This window comes from Amblyomma americanum, chromosome 6 (genome assembly GCF_052857255.1).
Source record: "Amblyomma americanum isolate KBUSLIRL-KWMA chromosome 6, ASM5285725v1, whole genome shotgun sequence".
NCBI lineage: Eukaryota > Metazoa > Arthropoda > Arachnida > Ixodida > Ixodidae > Amblyomma > Amblyomma americanum.
The window spans coordinates 10,187,205-10,208,265 of record NC_135502.1 but is presented as its reverse complement, the minus strand read 5'-3'; the positions used below and the strand labels follow the sequence as shown (position 1 = coordinate 10,208,265).

Here is a 21,061-nt window from a genome sequence, read left to right as displayed (position 1 = left end):
GAGCGCGGCGAAGAGTGGTTGTGGTGGTTGGTGCTAGGAATTATTCTGGGGAGGCGATACTGGTCCCGGATTATGCTGGCCATTTAGTGGCATCACTCTTGGGGACCAGGGGTGGGGAACGGACAGTGGGGTCGTAATGCCTGCGAGAATTAGCCGTGCTTTATTAATATGAAGTAATTAGGCGGGTGGTTTACACAGGTCCGGGAAACCATTGGCATATACGGCCCCCCAGGCCTGACCTTTCGGCTGGCGCTGAAGGGGGAGTAGTAGTAGTAGTGGTTGATTAAAATAAAAGGGAAGGATAAGATTTTTGCTATCCCTGGCATCCACCATCGATACAGAAGCACCTGAGCTGGGTCAGCGGAAATAAAGGATAGCAGGCAGAATGGAGAAATGAAAGAGGTAAGGGGACAGGAAGAGAGGATAGGGGAAGAGGTAATATACACGAGCTATTTATACAATAAGAAATGTGTACAGCTTGCGCGCGTGATTAGTTCATGATGAAGCAAAAGCAGAGCTCTGTGAGCCAGCTTCGCCTCCCACTGCTCCTGTAAAAGTTCTGTGAACTGTACGCCTTGCGTTGCTCGGGGCAGTTCCAAACCATGTGTAGGATGTCGGAAATCTCGCCACAGGCTGGGTGTGCCTTTGTTGGGTACTGCGCGGGTCAAATCTTATTTTGTCGAGCTGGGTTTGGTAGTGTGCGGGCTTGCATGTTTCCCCATATAGTGGCTTCCTGACGAGTGAGGTCTTTATGGGGAGCTGCGTATTTCTTGCGACTAAGTCGGTAGTAGTATATGATTTCGCCCTATGTTTGAGACGAAGGTTCGGAGGTGGACGGCGATGGGGCTCTGAATGTATCATCATCATCAGCCTGACTACACCCACTACAGGGCAAAGGACTCTCTCATGTTTCTCCAGTTAACCCTGTCCTTTGCCATCTGCGCCCACCCTATGCCTGCAAAGTTCCTAATCCCATCCGCCCACCTAACCTGCCGCCCCCTGCTACGCTCGCCTTCTCTTGGAATCCATTCCGTTACCCTTAAGGAGCAGAGGTTATCTTGCCTTCGCATTACATGCTCTGTCCAGGTCCATTTCTTCCTCTTGATTTCGACTAGGATGTCATTAACACGCGTTTGTTCCCTCACCCACTCTGCCCGCTTCCGTTTCTCTTAACGTTACACCTATCATATTTCTTTCCGTGGCTCGACTGTGTTGTCCTTAACTTAAGCTGAACCCTTTTCGTTAGCCTCCACGTTTCTGGCCCGTAGGTGAGTACCGGTATGATACAGCTGTTGTACACTTTTCTCTTGAGCGATATTGGTAACCTGCTATTCATGATCTGAGAGAACCTGCCATATGCGCTCCACCCATTGTTATCCTTCTAATTATTTCCCTCATGATCTTGTCAGCCGCCTCATTTCCCTCTATGCCTTCATGGGCTGGGGTCCACAGAATACTGTGACGGGTGTGTGTACCGGTAGTATGATTCCTCAAGATGTGGGCGGCTGCCTGGCAGAGTTCCCCATTGAGGTACGCCTTGCAGGCTTGCTGCATCGCTCATGACTGTGGTAATTTGCTCGGAGCTGTGAGCGTGCTTGATGGCAAGCGCGATTGCGACTTCTCAGCGTCTGCTATGTTATTTCGGCTTTGGAGCGTGGCGCTGGCTATCTCCTCCCCGAGGTTGGTTGTGACAGTTGTTACCGCAGCCGCCCGACCTTGGTAGGGGCTGGCGTCAGTGTAAAGAATGTTTGCTTTGCGACGTATGACCTATATGTTGTATCTGCTTTGCGACGTATGACCTATATGTTGTATTTGCTTGGCTCGGGCCTTTCGTCGTGCACCATGGTGTATGGGGTCCATATTGGTTGGAATTAGGAAGACGTGAGATACTCTTCGCGGGTTGCCAAAAGTACCCTGGTCCGTGGTATGTGAACGTTTTCTATGTGTGGGTGACGTCCCAGCCGCTGAAGGGGCCGGCTGCCTGGGCAGCTGAGGCGCAGGCGGTGTTCTTCCTTGTGCTCCGCATGGGTACCGAAGGCGCCCATGGCATGGATGGCATCGGTTGGCGCAGAGTTCGTAAGACCGAGTACGATTTTATAGGCCTTGCGGACTTGGGCTTCTATTCTCGCCTCTTCCATCCTAGCGTTATTGTGGAAGGGTAGGCTGCATGTTCACCGCGGAATGATGACCGCTGTCACCACGCGTAATGCGTTTCGTTCCTTATTACCGCGCCCGCCGGATGATGCGGCGGATCATCCCGAAGATCTGGTCTGTGGCGCGGGTGGGCCTTGTGATGGTGTATTGGCGTTCCCCATGGCTCTGGATTCACATGCAAATGATGCGGATAACCTGGACCGGAGTACCTTGTATAGACAGCAGGCTGAGTCGGAGCACCCTGTGGCAGATGTGGCTCGACGGGCTGCGGTGTTGGAGAGAGAGAAGCTAGTCACGCCAAAGAAGGAGCCGAAACAGAGGAAGAACGTGAGCAACGACTCGCTTAGCGGCTATTACAAGCCATAGAAAGGCGACAGAGGAAGGCATTAGGAGAAGCTTCGGCGTCGGCAACAACTTCCGCCACAGCTTCGGCTACAGATGAGGATATGGAGGGCATTGACGGGCATGTAGCTCAAGCAAAAGGGCAAAGCTTAGTGTGGAAATTCCTGTTCAACAAAATGAAATATAAGAGCCTGCGTACAGTACAAAATATCAAAATACTAGCACCTTTTTTTTTCATTATTGGGCATGATCACGTGAATAGGTGTGATCACGTATCAAGTGGTTGCACCGTATCAAGTGGTTGAACTGAGTTTCGTGGAAAGGGCCACGTAAACGCAGTCGCATACCAATCTTTTCAACGCCACTGTGAAAGCTGACCTTGCATTTAGCTGAATGGCATTTAGACTGTTCGTTAACTGGAAAAGTGTTTCTGAAGAAGCGGCGGCTGCGTTTTTATGGAGGAAAAACGCTAAGGCGCCCGTGTGCTGTGCGATGTCAGTGCACGTTAAAGATCCCCAGGTGGTCGAAATTATTCCGGAGCCCTCCACTACGGCACCTCCTTCTTCCCTTCTTCTTTCACTCCCTCCCTTGTCCCTTCCCTTACGGCGCAGTTTAGGTGTCCAACGATATATGAGACAGATACTGCGCCATTTCCTTTCCCCAAAAAACCAATTATTATTATATACAGGAACACTAAGGGTGGTTGCAGACCCCATGAAATCACGAAACGTGATGAGTAAGACGGTCTTAAATACCGCTGAGCCACCGCGACGGGTACTTTTTTCCCCTGAATCTTTCAGCCATAAACGCCGCAAAGAGAAAATCTCGCCAGAAAGATCCAGGAAAAAAAAGAAGTACCCGCCGCGGTGGCTCAGTGGTTAGTGCACTCGGCTACTGATCCGGAGTTCCCGGGCTCGAACCCGACCGCGGCGGCCGCGTTTCGATGGAGGCGAAACGCTAGGGAGCCCGTGTGCTGTGCAATGTCAGTGCATGCTAAAGATCCCCAGATGGTCGAAATTATTCCGGAGACTTCCACTACGGCATCTTCCCTTCTTCTCTTAGTCCATCCTTTATCCCTTCCCTTACGGCGCGGCTCAGATGTCCGCCGATATGCGAGACCGATACTGCGCCATTTCCTTTCCCCAAAATCAACTTTCAAAAAGAAAAACTAACAACGGGCAATCAGTCACACAGACGGCCATGATGAACTGAGCGCTATATAGACACTTGGCACGCGCGCGAGCACACACAGGTGTGTATTTAAAACTTGAACATAATTTACAAACATGCACGCGGCATGAAATGAGACTGCTGGCTAGCTGCACTTTCACGGCGGTACTTCGCAACGCCCTCTGTCGGACTAGAACCTGCTCACACTAAGAGCAGCGTGACGTGTACCGTTGTCGCCGGTCCAAGGTTGGTCGATGTGAGGCGCCAAGTGGTCTTTTCCGACTGCGGTCGTGGCCGATATAGTGGGTATGTTGTACCTCTGCTTCTTGGATAGACAGCAGGGAAAGCAGGGCCTGGGCAGGTCGTGCATCGCTTCGGCTTCCCCGAACGTCTCCGGCAGCCGCTTCTTGTTGGTTTCGGGCAGGGGAAGCGTGATGAGAGCCGACGCGCACGACAGCGCACCTAGAACGAAGAGAGGCAAGAAGCGACCGTAGAAGGCCTGCCAAGGGCCGTCAACGAGTCATAAGATGGCTGAGGTAAAAGGTGTAAGAGACAAACAAAGTAAAAGAAAGCTTCTCTGACGCTTGGTGCTTTTGTTCTCGATTTCTGTAACCGCCTTTTTGTGAAGCGCGAGGTAATCAAACCTAATGCCGTAATGAACTGCAGGACGCTGGAAAGACCTCGGGCGGATTTAGCCGAGAAGAGGGCGGGGTAACGCTCTATTCGTTCCCCTCTCGGCAAAAATAAAGGAAATTGAAAAGCCCCAATTTGAGAAATAAAATGCTTTCGTTTTTCAGCAAAAATGTTTATATCCTGGCGTTTATCTAAAATTTCAGTTCTTTCACGTTGTTACAAGAAATATGTTGAGGGGGTACGTTGTTCCTGATGGTAACTGCACCTACGCAGCCAGCGGTTTCTTCGCTCTCAGGGACGGTGAGGTAGGAGTTTTTTTTATCTCGCTTGCACAACGGTATTAACAAAGAGCGAACTTGGAAGCATAAAAACGTCATCTTTGAACTTCTGGAAATAGATTTAGCCATCATCGTCATTTCTGGCTGTTATATTTAGTCATGCGTACAAATGTACGCGCACAATCACTAAGCCTGCGTCATCGATTATCATTTAGATATGCGCACTCGAAGGAAAAGTAGAAAAAAAAAGAACTACAGACTCGTGCCTGACTCTTTGTTTAAGGCTGACAAACTTTCAATTTTGTCAGTGCACGTTAAAGATCCCCAGGTGGTCGAAATTATTCCGGAGCCCTCCACTACGGCACTTCCTCTTCCTTTCTTCTTTCACTCCTTCCTTTATCCCTTCCCTTACGGCGCGGTTCAGGTGTCCAACGATATATGAGACAGATACTGCGCCATTTCCTTTCCCCCCAAAACCAATTATTATTCTTATTTTTCTCTTCTTGATCTTCCTCCTTGGTCCCTTCCTTTACGGTGCGGTTCGGGTGTCCACCGAGATGTGTGAGACGGTTACTGTGCCATTTCCTTTCCTCAAAAACCAAACAAAACAAGTGAGCCCGGGTTCGAACCCGACCGCGGCGGCTGCGTTTTTATGGAGGCAAAACGCTAAGGCTCTCGTGTGCTGTGCGATGTCAGTGCACGTTAAAGACCCACAGGCGGTCGAAATTATTCCGGAGCCCTTAACTACGGGCACCTCTTTCTTCCTTCGTTCTTTCAGTCCCTCCTTTATCCCTTCCCTTACGGTGCGGTTCAGGTGCCCAACGGTATATGAAACAGATACTGCGCCATTTCCTTTCCCCCAGAACCAATTATTATTATTAAACAAGTGAGCCGACGGCGTGCATAGAGTTCGTTGGCGTTGACAACTTAGCGAAGGCCGTTCATTTTCACGAAAGGAAAATCGCACAACCGGCTTCGTGGGCCAGTGGAGACCTCAATCTCGCTTTCATGTACGTGGCGTTGGTGTCCAACTGCAAAAGCCTGCTTTGATTGCGTTCCGCACACTGGATAGGCAGCGTGCCCTCCCTGCCACCCTGGGAGGTGGCATGCAGTTAATGGTTGATCGCGAGAGATTGATCACCAAATGAACGCTGCGGCCTAGCTATTGCTGCAGTGCCGCATGTCAGCCACAACGCTGTCAGCGCTAATGCATTCAGGCCACATCTCTCTCTCACCACCGCCACATGTATCAAAGCACGAATGAGGCGTCCGCATATCCAGGGAGCCAGTTATGCGCCCTTCCTTTGCTCAAAGCCATCGCCATCTAGAACATTTTCAACGCCAACGCCAATGAGCACAGTGAACGCCGGCATCTTTCGCTTTGTATATCCTGGATGAGCTGAGCTAATCCACATTAATTTTTTGGTATCGAGCAGAATACCTTGGCTGAGGCTAGAATTGTTAAGTTCGACGTTTTAATTTATAGTATGCAGCTTGGATGAATCCACACCTCACGTAATACCCGTGCTTTCTGCTGCCTAAAGGTTGCCCGAATAATGAAGACAGCTGTCTAGTAACTGGTGTGCAGACATTTTTAGTGCTTAACTGACAAGGCGGAAAGACAAGAAAGCGCTACTTGCCGGTATGTCGTACTGTCCCGTCAGATTTGTGCCAGAAAGATCGGTCTTCAAACTGGCTTAAATTCGCTAACATATGATGTAAATTTCATCAAGGGAACAAAACGGGACAGAAGAAAAGGAACGCAACACCGTCGTCGATCTTTGCAGTGAGTGATGGAAGTGGTGTACGTATGTCGTACATCTGTCGTGTGAAAGAACTTAAAGCCTTTGTCAAAAGTTTTGAGCCCAAGGAGGTTTGCTTGTGGGCATCGTCTGCATTCCAAATCTCTTAAAGGTATACGAGAAACTGTGGTCCTTCTCCATCGACCGGTTAGGATGATAAAAGAGGTCCACTACACGGCTTAGAAGCGCACCCCTTGGGTTCTTTACTTTTGACAAAGGCTGCACACATGACACATACATGCAGGCGAAGGCTGAAGAAGCGCAACTACGATAACCGGCGGAAAATCACGGGGCATGCAGTAAACCATTGGCACCATTGCTCACAGAAGCTAGAAAATCTGCGCAGTTGTCCTTTCTTTCATCTCGCCCTCGTCAATAATCGCAGTTTACGCCTCCTTGCAGGTAAGTGTCCGAAGAGGGCACCTTTTGTTGATATTTTTAATGTTCTGACCAAGTGAGAGGCTCAACTTCATCGATTGCACAGACAGTGTGTGTGAAACCAGATATTTTTTCTGATGCATAAAAACGCGCGGTGCCACACTTCAAGATACGCCGTCACACGCACGAACTCATGCGGCTAAAGAGCTCATCCTGCTTTACACGCGTACTATAGAAGAAAACCTGTCAAATTGGACTTTATTCTCTTGAATTTTCTTATCTTTTCTTTTGACCTTACTGTCTGCCTTGTTTGTGAGCCACGTCTGGCGGCAGTTGTACAGATGGCTCACACCGAAGTCACAGGGAACTCCGTGTTGGCAGACTCGAGACCGCGGCGAAATTCTGCGTGCGCCGCCTTCGCCACTTGATCCGATGCGTACTGCGGAAGCTATGCGTGGTTCACCATCATGGCGCCTGTGACTGTAAGCCATCTACACGGCGCGAGCCACATACGTCTGCGTTGGTGCATCTTCGCGGATGACATTATAGCAGGCGCCCAGCGACGGCGTGGCTAACCGAGATGGAGGCTCTCTCCTGTCTCTCGAAGTTTTTTCCTGCTGCGGCACTGATCTGTAGACTGATATTTATATACGTGTCGTGGTCAGATTTGGACGAAGCACGTTTAGGCTTCTGTGAGCTGATCATTCAGTTACAATGACGCGCTTAAGGCCCTTCACACTTAGTGAGCTTGCTCTTGTACTTCCTAGCAAAAAGATGCCATGGATGCTGCAGCAGTAGACTCACCAGTTGGACCACCTGCGAGCTGAGGAACTTTCCCAGTGAGCCGAAGGCCTGTCGAACGGACAGCGCCTGCGAGCGGATTTCAGTTGGGTAGATCTCCGCGGCGTACAGATAGCCCACGTTGTACGCGGCGGTAAGCGCGAACCGGCCCGCCATGAGAGCGGCGAAGATGGCTGCTGACTTCCCTGCAACATGACACTGCATGTCACACAAGTGCACGCCTTAGCGTGGGCTTTGCGGAATAGTAGCTTGCTCACATGGCACGCCAAGCCCGATTGATGCAACAGCGGGCATGAGCAAACTCATATTGATCACAGTAGAACCTGTGCACCAGGCAGCTGGTGCACTGCAACAGCTCGCCTGGCCACAACGCTTCAAAGAGGAAGGCCGTGAAACATGCTTCATGCACGCTGCACTTTCTATGTTGAAGAAGTTCCTCTCGCGTCTGCAGTGTTAGCGTTTTGGAGGCAAGCGCGCGGCACGGCACTGGTAACGCACGTACTCACCGGCCATTAACAATCGCAGAGGAAAAATTTGAGATGGCTTGTATCGACAGATTTCCGAGCTCTAATTACAGAGACTTTTTTTTTTCACTGAAAACGGAACTTTTATAAGCTACAAGAAAGGCCAAATAACAAAATATAGGTACCGCCACCAGGCCGTTTCTGTATATAGGCAGGCTGCAGTGATGTCCGACACACCCTTTTGCGCAGAACCCTGACGCTACAGGCTAGACCGCCATTCAGTTCCAAACAGCGATCGTGGATCCCTTTTCGGTCCTGACGTCACGTGTTTGAATCGAATGGCGGGGAAAATGTTTCATTTCTAAGTACAATTTTCAGAGCAATAAATGCTTTTCATGCTGTCGGACAAACATATCAACATAGCCAAACAGAGCCATAAAGCATTTTTTACTTTGAACAAATACTGGAAGGAACTGTCCTCATCGTCCCTTGTATGCTTCAATGCGACGCATACATCTTGCGCTCCGTTTTGAAGGTAGGCTCACGTATCATCTATGCCAAAAGGAACCAGGCTGCATGGTTTGCTTCTCAGTCGTATAGTGGCTCACTTATGCCACCCGTCAAGCTTTAAATCTCTGTAAAGTAAGAATGGTCCTTGTACTCACTTTTCAAGTCCTTTTTTAACTTTAGTGAAGCCGTAAGGGCTCGACTATACGAGTGAGAAGCAAACCATGCAGCCTGGCAGATGAAAAGAGTAAACTGCGCGAAAGGGTTAAGACATGAGAAAAGAAACACACACGATACTTACTAACGCAGACTCGCAGTCTGCTTTAGTCGTGTGTGTTCCTTTTCTCTTGTCTGAACCCTTTCGCGCCGTTTACCCTTTTCATTCAGTACGAACCAACTAGCCCAACAAATCTTATAGTGTGGTAAACCGCACCAAGGACGGTGCGTGCTCTCATCTTTCAAACTATAAAACCAACCGGTACAAAAAGGTGCCTAGAACTGTGTTACGAAAGCCCCTGGAGGCCGAAACTAACTCCTAACGCATGCGTGCTGATGCTCCTGCGCAGGCCCTCTCTTGAACGCGAGCTGTAGGTCCGCGTGTTTTACAAAATGGGCGAAACGTTGTCAGTGCGCTTACCGTAGAAGCCGGCTACGGCCAGATAACAAAGTCCAGCGAAAGCATAGGCGCTCGCTGTGCTAGGTCGTCGCCCCCATTTGTCGGCTAGGGGTACGGCGAGCCCGATGGCCAAGATGTCCACTGCATTGGTCGTCGACGATACCACGAACGGATTGTCGGTCGCCAAGGACGCGTAGAGCTGACCCGCCTGGTACGCCAGGCACGACATCACCCTGCGTCCGCGTACGTTCAACCGTCACCCACAGTCTGAGCGGGATAAAGCCAGATTTTTTGAAAAATTTTGACCGCTTCTTGCTAGTAGGAAAATATGCACGCCTTTATTCTGCTTCACAGTTCCATAATTTAGTTACCTATCAAATATGGGCATGAGGAGATTTTGGCGGTATGCAGGAAGGTGTCTCCATCCACTGCTAGCCAGTGACACCGCGTGCATCTCGTCATTGTCGCATATGTGTGCCTGTTTTAACATAATATAATATGTGCCTGATCAACATAAAATTCAGCGTCAAAGTTGCACAAATCGAAGCTGGATACGTATATTAGAAACTTTTAACACACGCACACACACAACATAATACAAAAAAAAAGAATGGAGTGCGCTCGTAAGTTATACGATCAGTGGTTGGCGCTACCATGTAGTTATTTCAATAATAAAAGACAACGCCCGAGTTCTTGATGTTTCATCTCGTTTCAGTCATTTTGTCTTATTAATTGCGTAATTAATGCAGTTAATTAACAAAGACACAGTTACAAATACAAGTGCACCTGTTAGCTAAATGCATCTGTCATCTACCTTCTGCTGTGGTTCAAACCACGCAGAATCAGCCAAAATGACACGAAACCTGGCTAACCTTACCTGCGATGTCCTCTTTATCAGTGTTCCTTAAGCTTTTTCGTAAAAGCATAATTTGCTGTCTATCTCTGCTGAGTACCCAATTCAGCTGTGAAAGTTTGTGCTAGTAAAAGAGCATAGTGCATCACTTACCAAAGAATGAGCGTTATAACGAAGCTCTTACGCAGCGAAGGATACTTGAAGATGTCGACTGTTGAAGACTTTGCTGATTCACTCTTGTCCGATGGCTACAAAGCGGATAAATGTTAGAAATTTTCGTAAGTGCAAATGGCACGAACGCAGACAGAAAGAGGACGCGACACGGACAGGTGCTAGCCAATTATACTTTCCATTTATCTATATATGACCTCATAAAATACGTAGATGTCCATTCAGACTCTCACGAACGTAGTGCTCAATTCACTTAACTTGAAAATCATTATGTCCTCCAATGGTTTTTCTATTCTCTGCACTTTCGCTCCCTTCATCCAAATCCCCATCGTAATACAGCCAACCGGAAATTATGTGTGGCTAACATTTGTGTCTTTTATACTGTCTTCCTGCCCCTCCGAGGCTGCTTTCTATAGTTGGTAAAGACTGACAGCGCGAAAGAAAGAAGCTTGGATTAAAAAGTAAAGTTTTACCAGGGGTCTCTTGCCGCCACGAAGCTTGCATGTTTTTGCCGGTATAGAGATCGACCGGAAAGTCATTTTCAGTACATTCTTTCCTTTTTCTTGAATGCAGGAGGCAAATCCATAGGAACAGTTTTGTAAAAACCAGGAGCAGAATTGCCGAGTGTTTTAAAGTATTGCGGCAATCATCAAGCTTCACTTACAAACATATATTTTTCGCGCTAACGAATTCGATAGATATCAGTTTCTTCATTTATTGGCTTAGCGAAATATCCTCCCAGTAAACTGTGCCTAAATCATTCCCAACATTCTGTGACAAAAATTTTCAAAATTGTAAGACATTGTTATGAAAATATTGAAGGTAATGGTCCATTCTTGTGATATGTAAGAAAATCTTTCCTTTAAAGTGTTTTCGTCGATCACATCGAACAGTTAAGACTGCCATAGAAAACCAATGAGGAACGCTTTTGACGATAGCAAAAACATTAACAGAAAAAAATGCAAGACTTCCGTCGGGTGATCTGCGGATATACTGACTGTTTTAGTGAAATCTCACATTATACGAAAAAATTGCGTTCATAAATGGTTTCCCGCTCAAGAATACTTTTGTCCAGAATTGTTCGGTATGATTGGAATTGAGAACGTTATCTGATGCTCTGGTCTTAAAATATGAGGATGTGTGCTCACAGACGCGAAACAAAACACACACGTCTGCTTCTTAGGCAGTGAATGCCCACCTATAGCTTGAAGCGAGGAATTAGTGGTTGTATTCTGAGTTCTGCATCCTTCATGGCCCACAAAAGGCGCGCGGAGATATCCTCCTCACCCAAGTCTAGTAACCAGACAGCATAGCTGACCCTTGGCCTCTCACTCAGCGGTAGCGTCTGGAAATCCTAGACGCTTATTGGCCTCCACGATCCCAGAACACAAGTGACATCAAGCGGGGATCCCTGAGATGAGGGGGGGGGGGGGGGGGGGCTGTGAGGAATGGAGTGACGATCGAGTGGTCGGTATGAGAGAGGGCTCACTGCTGGGACACGGGGAACCACCATGCGGGCGGTAATTGTTCAATTTCCCTCACTCCGCGCTCTGTTCTTGTCGTGTGCCTGTTGCCTTCCTGCGCTGCAAGCGAAATTACAGGTTCGGGAGATCCCAGATGAACCATTTGCCTGTAGCTTTGCACCGCAGCCGTGGTATGGTAAGCACGCGACATCCGTCTGACACCTCACATTGGACGTCAACAATGAGATAATATCGCGGCTGAGACCCTGAACCCTGGGTTACAGCCGCTTGGCCAGCTCCTACCGCACTTACGGTCGCGAACAACAGCACACGTAAGGGACACGTAAGGACAGCCTATAGGCAAACGGTACGGTTTATTAGTGGTTTCAAAAACCGGTGGTCTCCTTGATGTACTGCAGGCAGCGGTCAATCAAGAACGCAGCATCAAGCGAGGGTTGGGGAGCACTGACCGGGCGAGAGGTTTTCCGTGCAGCGAGATGGTACCCTCTCACCGACCGGCCGCTGGCGCGTCTCATACGTTCACCCCTTTCGCCTTGGTGACACTTGCGTTCTGTGCGTGACACCTTATCACTTGGACAGAGGAGAGACCAGGCAGAAGTATGGAAGCTATTTAGACATGTCTCATGCGGAACAGGAGCTGTAAAAAGCTCCTTGTCAGTCCTTAAGTTTCTGACGGGAAAATCGTAGTGACCTTAATTTTTAACTGCAGAGAAATGCATGAAGTATATATATGAGACCCCGCTCATATCGCTCGCTTCTAGAGTTGCCTGCAAATACTCGCTTGCTCAAGAGCAGGTGCATTCAGCTGTTGGTTGCGTGTGCTCGGCTTTCACCGCGCCGAAGGCGCAGATAACTACCACTTTTAACCGTAACAGCATTTTAAAAATAAATTTATGAATTTTACTGTTCAGGTAACTGGCCTACATCGCTCAAATCGTTGCAAGATGTTTGCTTCATGCTACCAGCGCGTGACATTTTAGGTTTTGGTCTCGTGCAGCTGAGCTAGACGGTGACTTCATAAGTCCCGTAACAAACAATGTGGCAGCTAGGAGCAAGAAAATACGTTCGGCAGGAAATTAAGCTAGTCACCTGGCCACAACATTGTTCGTTCTTTTACATACTGCTCAGAACCATTTTGCAGCAGTATAGTAGCGTGCAGTTAACCGATTTTTTTTTAAAGGCTAGCACTGTATATCCTAACTCAGACTGAACTGTTATCTACGGCATTTATTGCCCCGTCAACTTTACAAATATAAATTACTTTCTTGCGCGACAGCTTTTTTTCTTTGTACCCACCTGAAGGGTGTCTATCGCTGACTTCTCCACACGTTTGCCGTTAATGCGACCGATGCGGAGTAATATTTTCTTTGCTTTGTCCGTCTTTCCTTTCGACAGCAGCCATCTCGTCGATTCCGGTGTGAACCTTTCGAAGCAGAAAGAAGAAAAAATAAAGGTGGCAGCTTCTGTTTCTCACTCTCAGTTGAGCAATTAGAGACGAATGGGAACCGGACAGCGCAGCTCTTACACTAAAAGTACACATAACAACCAAAGACACAGTACAGGGAAAATGACATGCACGCGTTATCAAATCAGTGCTAGAAACAATGTTTCACCCGAGGCGACCACCATCACTAACTTCAGTCACTTTAAAACCGCCATCGAAGATCTGGGTTCATGTTAACCTGTTCGTTTTCCCACCCCTCATGTAATGCCCCTTGAGGACCTTTGAGTAATGAATGAATGAATGAAAACAAATGCGCATCGTTCCCGCCTGGTTTGGTTGATGAAATTATACCTGGTCTTAATTACCAACCTTTAGTCATGATGGCTATAGCGTAACCGATAGAGCGACTGCTGTAGGATCGCAGTGATCGCATGTTAGCGCCCCCGATCAAGGACGGACACATCTCAAAACAGTATTGAGAAAGCTGCATAACTTTCTCCATAACAGCTTGGCTGTGTTCAAGTGGATGCTAATTGTAATTATTCTTCAGGCCTGAACTGTCGAACGCGTGGTTCGGCAAGCATCAGGCATGCGATGGTACAAGCGTTGAGGGCAGCAGACCGAAAGGTAAGCGCTCGGCTCTTCTGTGTCAGGAATGAAGAAACTGTGATGCCCACCAGAACAGGAATAGAAAAGACGCGCGCTTTCTTACATGGAAGCGATGGTTCCGACGAAGCAGGGAAACATAATAACCGCGTTGAGGAGGCGCCAGTGTGCAAGCGCGTAGGCCACCCACGGCATGGCGGCGCCCAGCAGAGGGTAGACGAACCGGAAGGCGCTGAGCATCAGCATCCGCTTCTGTGCAGGCACGTACTCCAGTGCTGCAGGTGCAGGAATACATTGTGAGAGCGGACACGTGAGTCGTGTTTATTTAACCTAGCCCAGACTTAGTCGACTTGTACAGACACATGGAAGGACGAAACGAGCACGAGAAAGCGAGCGAAATGAGCAGCTGCGGTATTTTAAGGCGATAGCATTAAAGTTTCCGTTCACGAGAAAATCCGGCGTTCGTCTGCCCATCCGTCACAAAAAAGCAGGTGGGCCGCCTACCGCGGAAGACAGGCGGCAACCTGCCCACCATGGCAGTGTAAATTAATTCAAATTCACGGCAGCTGCCAACCGTGGCACTGTGCATCACTTAATTGTTGGAGAGATAGCCTCCCGAAAAACTATCTGCGTAAAAATGAGCTTTACGGGAGCTCGGGAAAAGAAACCTGGGTATCACAAGCCCCACCGGTGATTTTGTTTTAAACAGCTATCTGCTGTGGCAGTAACGCATCGCTTAACCGCTGCACCTCCACGCCATTAGTGGTCTGAGGACTCCCTGCGAACTATGAATCATGAAAGAGAAGTAGTACTTGTGCGGGAGGGATCTCTAATGATATCGCATTGTATTCTTAAGGGTAGGCTACTGATCCGGAGTTCCCGGGTTCGAACCCGACCGCGGCGGCTGCGTTTCGATGGAGGCGAAACGCTAAGGCGCCCGTGTGCTGTGCGATGTCAGTGCACGTTAAAGATCCCCAGGTGGTCGAAATTATTCCGGAGGCCTCCACTACGGCACCTCTTTCTTCCTGTCTTCTTTCACCCCCTCCTTTATCCCTTCCCTTACTGCACGGTTCAGGTGTCCGTCGATATGTGATACAGATACCGCGCCATTTCCTTTCCCCAAAGACTAATTTTCATTTTTTAAGGGTATACGTTAAGTCTCACCCAATTTTTTTTTGTATTAGTATTCCTGAGTACTCTAAATAATTTCCTCCGGACAAGGTCGTAGCTGAAGAAATTTCGTCAGTGAGGGAGGGTTGTAAAACAAACAGTTCCGTTCTAAACAACCCGTCGAGCATGAAGGGAGCCCCCTCCCTTTGCTCGTCTGGCCTCCTTCCTACTCATCAGCACCTTCGCTAACGCCACATAGCGTTTACTGACCTTCAATTCCTTTCTATTTTTGCAAACCTGGGAGTTGTAGCGCCAACATGGTTAGCCTAATTTCTCTTTTCTCTGGCGTTTACTATATTTCACTGACAGTCGGCCTCTACACTGCCACAAGCAGGAGTAAGGAAGTGAAGTGAGCTCATGCCAGCTTGCTAAGCGGCTATCACATGAAAAGGATGCAACACATATACTTTCTGTCCCGTAATCCACGACGTGGCTCTCCTTTTTATGATTGTAGTAAATTAAATCTAAACTAGTGTCGTAGAAGACGCTGTTTCTCAATGCCTGAGCGTTTCCCTTCGCTCCGGGCATATCTGCGGCGTACTGAAAGATGCAGGGGCAGGCTGAAATTAACCCGAGCAGCACGCGAAGTGATCAGCCAATGATGCATTAATGTGCTCCGCGTTCTTTATTTCTTACTTTGTTCTTTGCATACGCTCATATACGTAGACATCTGCACTATCTTGCGAAGGAGTCGCTCGTAGCAATCAATTTGCATTACAGTGATGCAGTGAGGTGAACGGGTACGTTGTATTCACAACTACCGAGTGTTTTAGAATTGTTCTACTTTATTTCAGACTTATCCTTTTTTGGCAGAAACCGATAATTGAGTACGCAGTCAGGTGCGAGTGAACTGCTTACCTAAAACAAAGGGAATGGTGCTGATGGATAGGAGCACGGAGCCTTCGATGACGCGCGTCGCCAGGAAGACGAGGAAGTCTTGCGCGAAGTGGGTGGCCACGGCTCCAATGCCAGCCAGCACGTACACCACCACCATCACAGGAACACGGCCGATTCTGCCACACAAGTGGATTTATTGTGTCGGAAGTGCATACTTTGGCAGATTCTTTTGCGACAGGCAAGAAGGGCACTGAGTTTTAATCACGTGCACTTAAGGAATTTCGACCCAGTATGCGGTACGGCCAATTTTTTGGCATCAAAGGACGCGACAGTTTGCAGACCTTGACTGCCCGGCGTAGTTAAGTTTTAGTTAAGTTATATTTTAAGGGGGAAGAGTTTTATGCCTGACTTTCTCAGTAACCGCAAGTCTCATTACAGCATGCGTGCATGGTTACATGGTGCTTTGATATCCACGGATGGGGTTCGAAACCCACCGCCGGAGACCCACCGGTAAAAATGGGTACGAGCCACCCCGGCCCGGCGCCTGGCTTCTTCAGGGGTGTGTGCTTGGAGTAGGCTCCGCAAACCCCGCTGCGCCCCTTCGGGGGCAAACCCAGTTTCGAACAACTCAGCCTGCAAAGGTGGTTCGTGCTTCACTCCCAAGTGACGAGCTCGACTCAAGGCTCGTACGCTGACACCAGCGTCAAGTTCAACACTAAGGTCCTTCGTCAGAAGCGATTCAGAGTATCACGGCGGTCATGGGCTAGTCCGGCTTTTCGGCTGTCCGACAGCAACCTTAAATCCTCCTCGTGCGGTAGAAGCCCATTTGTGGCCCCCCTTTTTTTTACTCACAAAGTCGGACAGCCGAAAAGCCGGACTAGCCCATGACCGCAGTGATACTCTGATTCGCTTCTGACGAATGACCTTAGTGTTGAACTTGACGCTGGTGTCAGCGTACGAGCCTTGAGTCGAACTCTTCACTTGGGAGTGAAACACGAACCACCTTTGCAGGTTGAGATGTTCGAAACTGGGTTTGCCCCCGAAGGGGCGCAGCGGGGTTTGCGGAGCCTACTCCAAGCACACACCCCTGAAGAAGCCAGGCGCCGGGCCGGGGTGGCTCGTACCCATTTTTACCGGTGGGTGTCCGGCGGTGGGTTTCGAACCAACCACCTCCCGTAGCCGAAGCGGACGCCCGGACCACTAGGCCACAATTCGAGTGATAGGGGCTGGGATCGTCGGCACGATCGGACGTGTCGCTCGTGGCTCCGCTCTTCGCCAGCGGTGCGAGGAAGCGGCGGGAAGACTTGCTTCCGTATCTCGTCCCGTCCGGCCTCGGAGTATCCCTTGCCCTAGCGTGGGCGAACATTTGCTCTTAACCTTGCTGGTGAGTCGGACGACCTCGATTGCTTAGCGCGTTTTGTTGCTAGCTGGCGTTATTGTTGCTGTAGCAATAAATGCCTGTTTGTGTCAGCCAGTGTGTCGTTCCTTTGTCCCCTCAGAGCAGGGCCCGCCGTGTCGGCGAGCGCTCGGTAGCGTACGTGATCATGGGGTGGGGTTCAGGCGGCCTTGAACTGTGTCAGCCGCGATGAAATGGGGAAAAGGTATTTATTTCCCCAGTTAAAACCCCACACAAGAATCGAATGAAATTGAACAAAAATGACTCTATCATAGTGTCCTTGCATTCATCGCATGCCTTCTATTCACTACATACGAACAAACTGAGGGCACAAGACAGAGCGCGGGAAAATGCGACCTCATTGCTCTCGCTTTTCACCTGTTCATACGATTAGAAATCTTAATCATTTAATGTAGGCGATAGTTAATAAAGTTTGATTTCATCAGAATGAGGAAGTGCGAAAGGGCAGATTTATAGTAAGCTTTATCAGTTAAAACTGTCAGTGACTGACAAACTTTTTTGCTTGTTTGGTGCGAAGCATCATGGACAATTGGCAATCGCTGGATCCTGCTTGCCTGATCTTCTGGTTTTAGCGCCTGCATTACGAATGCTTTATCGTCGATGTCAGTGATGTTAAATTTTATTCAAAGCCCGCGTCGACCGCCGACCACTCCACTTTCTGGCCGCCCTTTTTAAACGCTAGGCAGGGATTTCTTCATTGTTTTTCGTTTTTTTACAACCTCGAGAAAAGAGACAAAAAGACGAGGTTCCTTTCGTTGAAAAACTCGGGGGAGTTTATCGCGAAATTTTAAAACGAGCACGATTCCAACATGCTGGCCTCGGAGGCAGCCATCCGTAGTGCCGCCATATTTAATAAATGGAGGAGTCCCTCCTAGGTCGTGAAAATCATCAGTAGCCTGCGCATTCAACGATACCACATGCGCAATCACACCACAGTGTTTGGTTTACGCCTCTTCCTCTTTAGGATTTTGACCACTCCGCCGAAAGGGCCCCAGGCGCAGGATCGACCCTCGTTATATTTGACATATGAAGTCTATTGAGACGAAGCTGAAGGTGCTTTAAGGCATGACATGCAGATTCTGAACATTCGAGCGTACTCAAAACAGAAATGATGAACAGAGCATGAGAAATTAGATATTACACCAGTAAAAAAACGGAGTGATGCAATGCTTAGGTTTGCAACTCTCATGAAGAATTTAGGGTCCGACAAATATTTCACCACCAATAGTACCTGTAGCAATCTTAAATATCTGCTTGCGAATGTCTTCACAGGTGGTGGCTCCGGGGAACTGTTGAAGTACCATGCCTTTTGCGGTCGCGATTGCACCAAAATTACAGTGTAAGTTCCCCTACGTGTTTCACTTGCACCTTACCGATAAAAAGTACGATTAGCTACGTGTAAAAAAAGAACAGGATTGGCACGTAGCTGACGTACTGCAGGAAATTCGAACTGTCAAAGTCATGCGGCACGTGAGAACGAAACATGAGCACATGAACTAATTCGCTGTGAGCACAAAGTTCAGAACACACAATGTGAGAGAGACATGTCTCACTTGTCGCTGATGGCGCCGAACACAATGACTCCAACGGACATGGAGCCGAAGAAGGCCGAATTAGACACGTACGCTTTCCAAGTGTGCCCGCACACCCAATCCATCTGAAGGAATAAATGAGAAACGAGTTGAAGAGACGTAACGACAGTACCGGAATGTTGTCAGAAGCACTGGCCATCGCTTGGAACCTACGGCTTCGCTCTCATGTGTTGGGTATGTCTTGTAGAATAAAATGAAAAAGAAATATAACCGGCAAGAAATACGCAGTATATGGGGGGTATCATAGAACCATCAAGTCTTCGCAGCCGGGTAGAACTGTGGCGGCGGCACAAGCTGCGCATGCTTCAGCAGAAAACTCCGTGGTGACGGACTAATACGAAGGATTAATAAGCAAAAGCTTGGTCATCTCAAATATATTATTGCCATTGGTTAATTTGTTACCAAGTCTAACCGCCTTATTCGCTGACTGACTGACTGACTGACTGACTGACTGACTGACTGACTGACTGACTGACTGACTGACTGACTGACTGACTGACTTAACCGCTGTACCAAATGTGTTAACTTCACATACAAGAGTAACTGTGGTGGACTTTCGGGTTATGAAATAAGGACTCCACCCAAAATCTGTATTTTCTTCTTTTTATCCCACCTTTTTGTGAATAAATGTTTTCTACTACTACTACTACATTCAAAAGCGCTAAGGGTTTGGCTAGTTGGTTTGGTTTAGTTTAGTTTAGTTTATGGGGTTTAACGTCCCAAAGCGGCTCAGGCTACGAGGGACGCCGTAGTGAAGAGCTCCAGGTAATTTCGACCACCTGCTGGTTACGTGCACTGATATCACACAGTACACGCATCCCCACGACGTCTTTCTGGTCAGCAGCCGAGCACCATAATAGCTGAGCCACTGCGGCAGCTTTTGACTAGATGGCAACGTGCAGTTATATTCATATGGATAGGGCGAAACAGTGCGGATAACAGAAAGACGACGAACAAGTGCGCCCATGTTCATCGTTTTTCTGTCGTCCTCGTCTTGATATGGATACGCTTGCACTTCCCTCGTTATTTACTTTTCTGGGTGTTTTTTTGTTGTACGCTGTGTTTGCACAGAATTGCTCCCTTTGCCGCTGGGAGCTCTACAGTCAACTGCTGGAGCGAAGCCTGCAGTGACCGAGACCTCAGATAATAAGGCCAGAGGCCTGCAGGGGCGGGGGGGGGGGGGGGGTGCTCGCCCCATCACGTGTGTATAAGTTTGCCTTTTGAGTCCGCTTTAGAGATAGCTTTAGTGCGTTTCCCGCATGTCAAGGCAGACAATGCGGTTGATAGTTAAAACGGTTAAATTCCCAAGATTATACAGATACGACGTGGCGCACACTCAAGATGCTCAACTCGTTGGCTTGCTTCGTAGCACAGACCCGTTTCTTTCAGTCTCGAAACAAGACGAGCGCGTGTCATCCAATGTCAGCCATGCATGCGCAGCTTGTGCGCTCGTGAAACCAGCTCACTGTCATGCCTCGGACACGACGGTCGGGTAGATGACAGAGTGGTCGTAGTGCCAGCCGGACTGGCAGGGCACCACAGGCAGCAGCTCCCTGGGCGGCAGGGTCTCGTTCGGTTGCTCGCCGGGATACCAGAGACCTTGCAGGGCGGTCCAGTTGAACTCGTACATAGAACACTTGCTCCAGGTGCCGTCCTTCTCGCGCGGTACTCCCAGTTCGCGTGCCTCCTCTCGCGTCAGGTTGAACAGCTCTTCGAGCTCCGGCTGACGGCACCAGTGTGGAGGCTCGAGCATCATGAAGATGTGTGCTATCATCGGGATCACACGCATCGGGACCATGAACACTGCTAGGTAAGCGATGAGGAACCTCTGGAACACGCCGAATTCTCCGACCAGCTGCAGCGCTTCTTCTAACTGCATGGCACCTGGTTCCTGCATATGACGCACCGCGGTAGCAGAAGGCAGAGCACTAAGATTATACTGGTTCCTTAGGCTAGGTTAAGACTGCGACGACAACTTTCGCAGATTGCGCAACTAATGGTGTTAGTATCCATGTGAAAAAGCTATAGTATGAACGTGGGAATTGGATGTTCACTGCGAAGTTTTCATACATCATGCCATTACTACTGGGCTCTGAAGATAAAAAGAGATTCGATCACACCATGGGGGCGTAGCCAATACTTATGAATGTTGGAGGGATGCTCACCCCACACGAGACAGGGAGGGTGTCAAGGTTTTGCGGAGAATATAATGTCCGTACAGTTAGCACGTCGTAGTAAGGGACTGTTTGCTGATTGCAACCAGATGAAGAGTTCTTTAAACATGCTCCAATAACTCATTATTCGAGTGCTTTTGAGTAACACCCAGATGCATATTGAATGTC

At 48.7% G+C, this 21,061-nt stretch overlaps 1 protein-coding gene across 1 annotated transcript in view; it reads right to left on the bottom strand.

Moving 5' to 3' along the window:
- Positions 1–21,061, bottom strand: part of LOC144136287 (solute carrier family 22 member 6-like) — a 44,691-nt gene that overhangs the window by 19,277 nt on the left and 4,353 nt on the right. The window contains exons 2-10 of the mRNA XM_077668510.1: positions 20,194–20,610; positions 18,681–18,784; positions 15,732–15,886; positions 13,810–13,978; positions 12,950–13,076; positions 10,152–10,246; positions 9,167–9,378; positions 7,562–7,743; positions 3,895–4,165 (exon numbers count right to left, since the gene is read on the bottom strand). Of these exons, the coding sequence (XP_077524636.1) occupies positions 3,895–4,165; positions 7,562–7,743; positions 9,167–9,378; positions 10,152–10,246; positions 12,950–13,076; positions 13,810–13,978; positions 15,732–15,886; positions 18,681–18,784; positions 20,194–20,610 (1,732 nt within the window). The remainder of the gene's footprint in view (positions 1–3,894; positions 4,166–7,561; positions 7,744–9,166; positions 9,379–10,151; positions 10,247–12,949; positions 13,077–13,809; positions 13,979–15,731; positions 15,887–18,680; positions 18,785–20,193; positions 20,611–21,061) is intronic.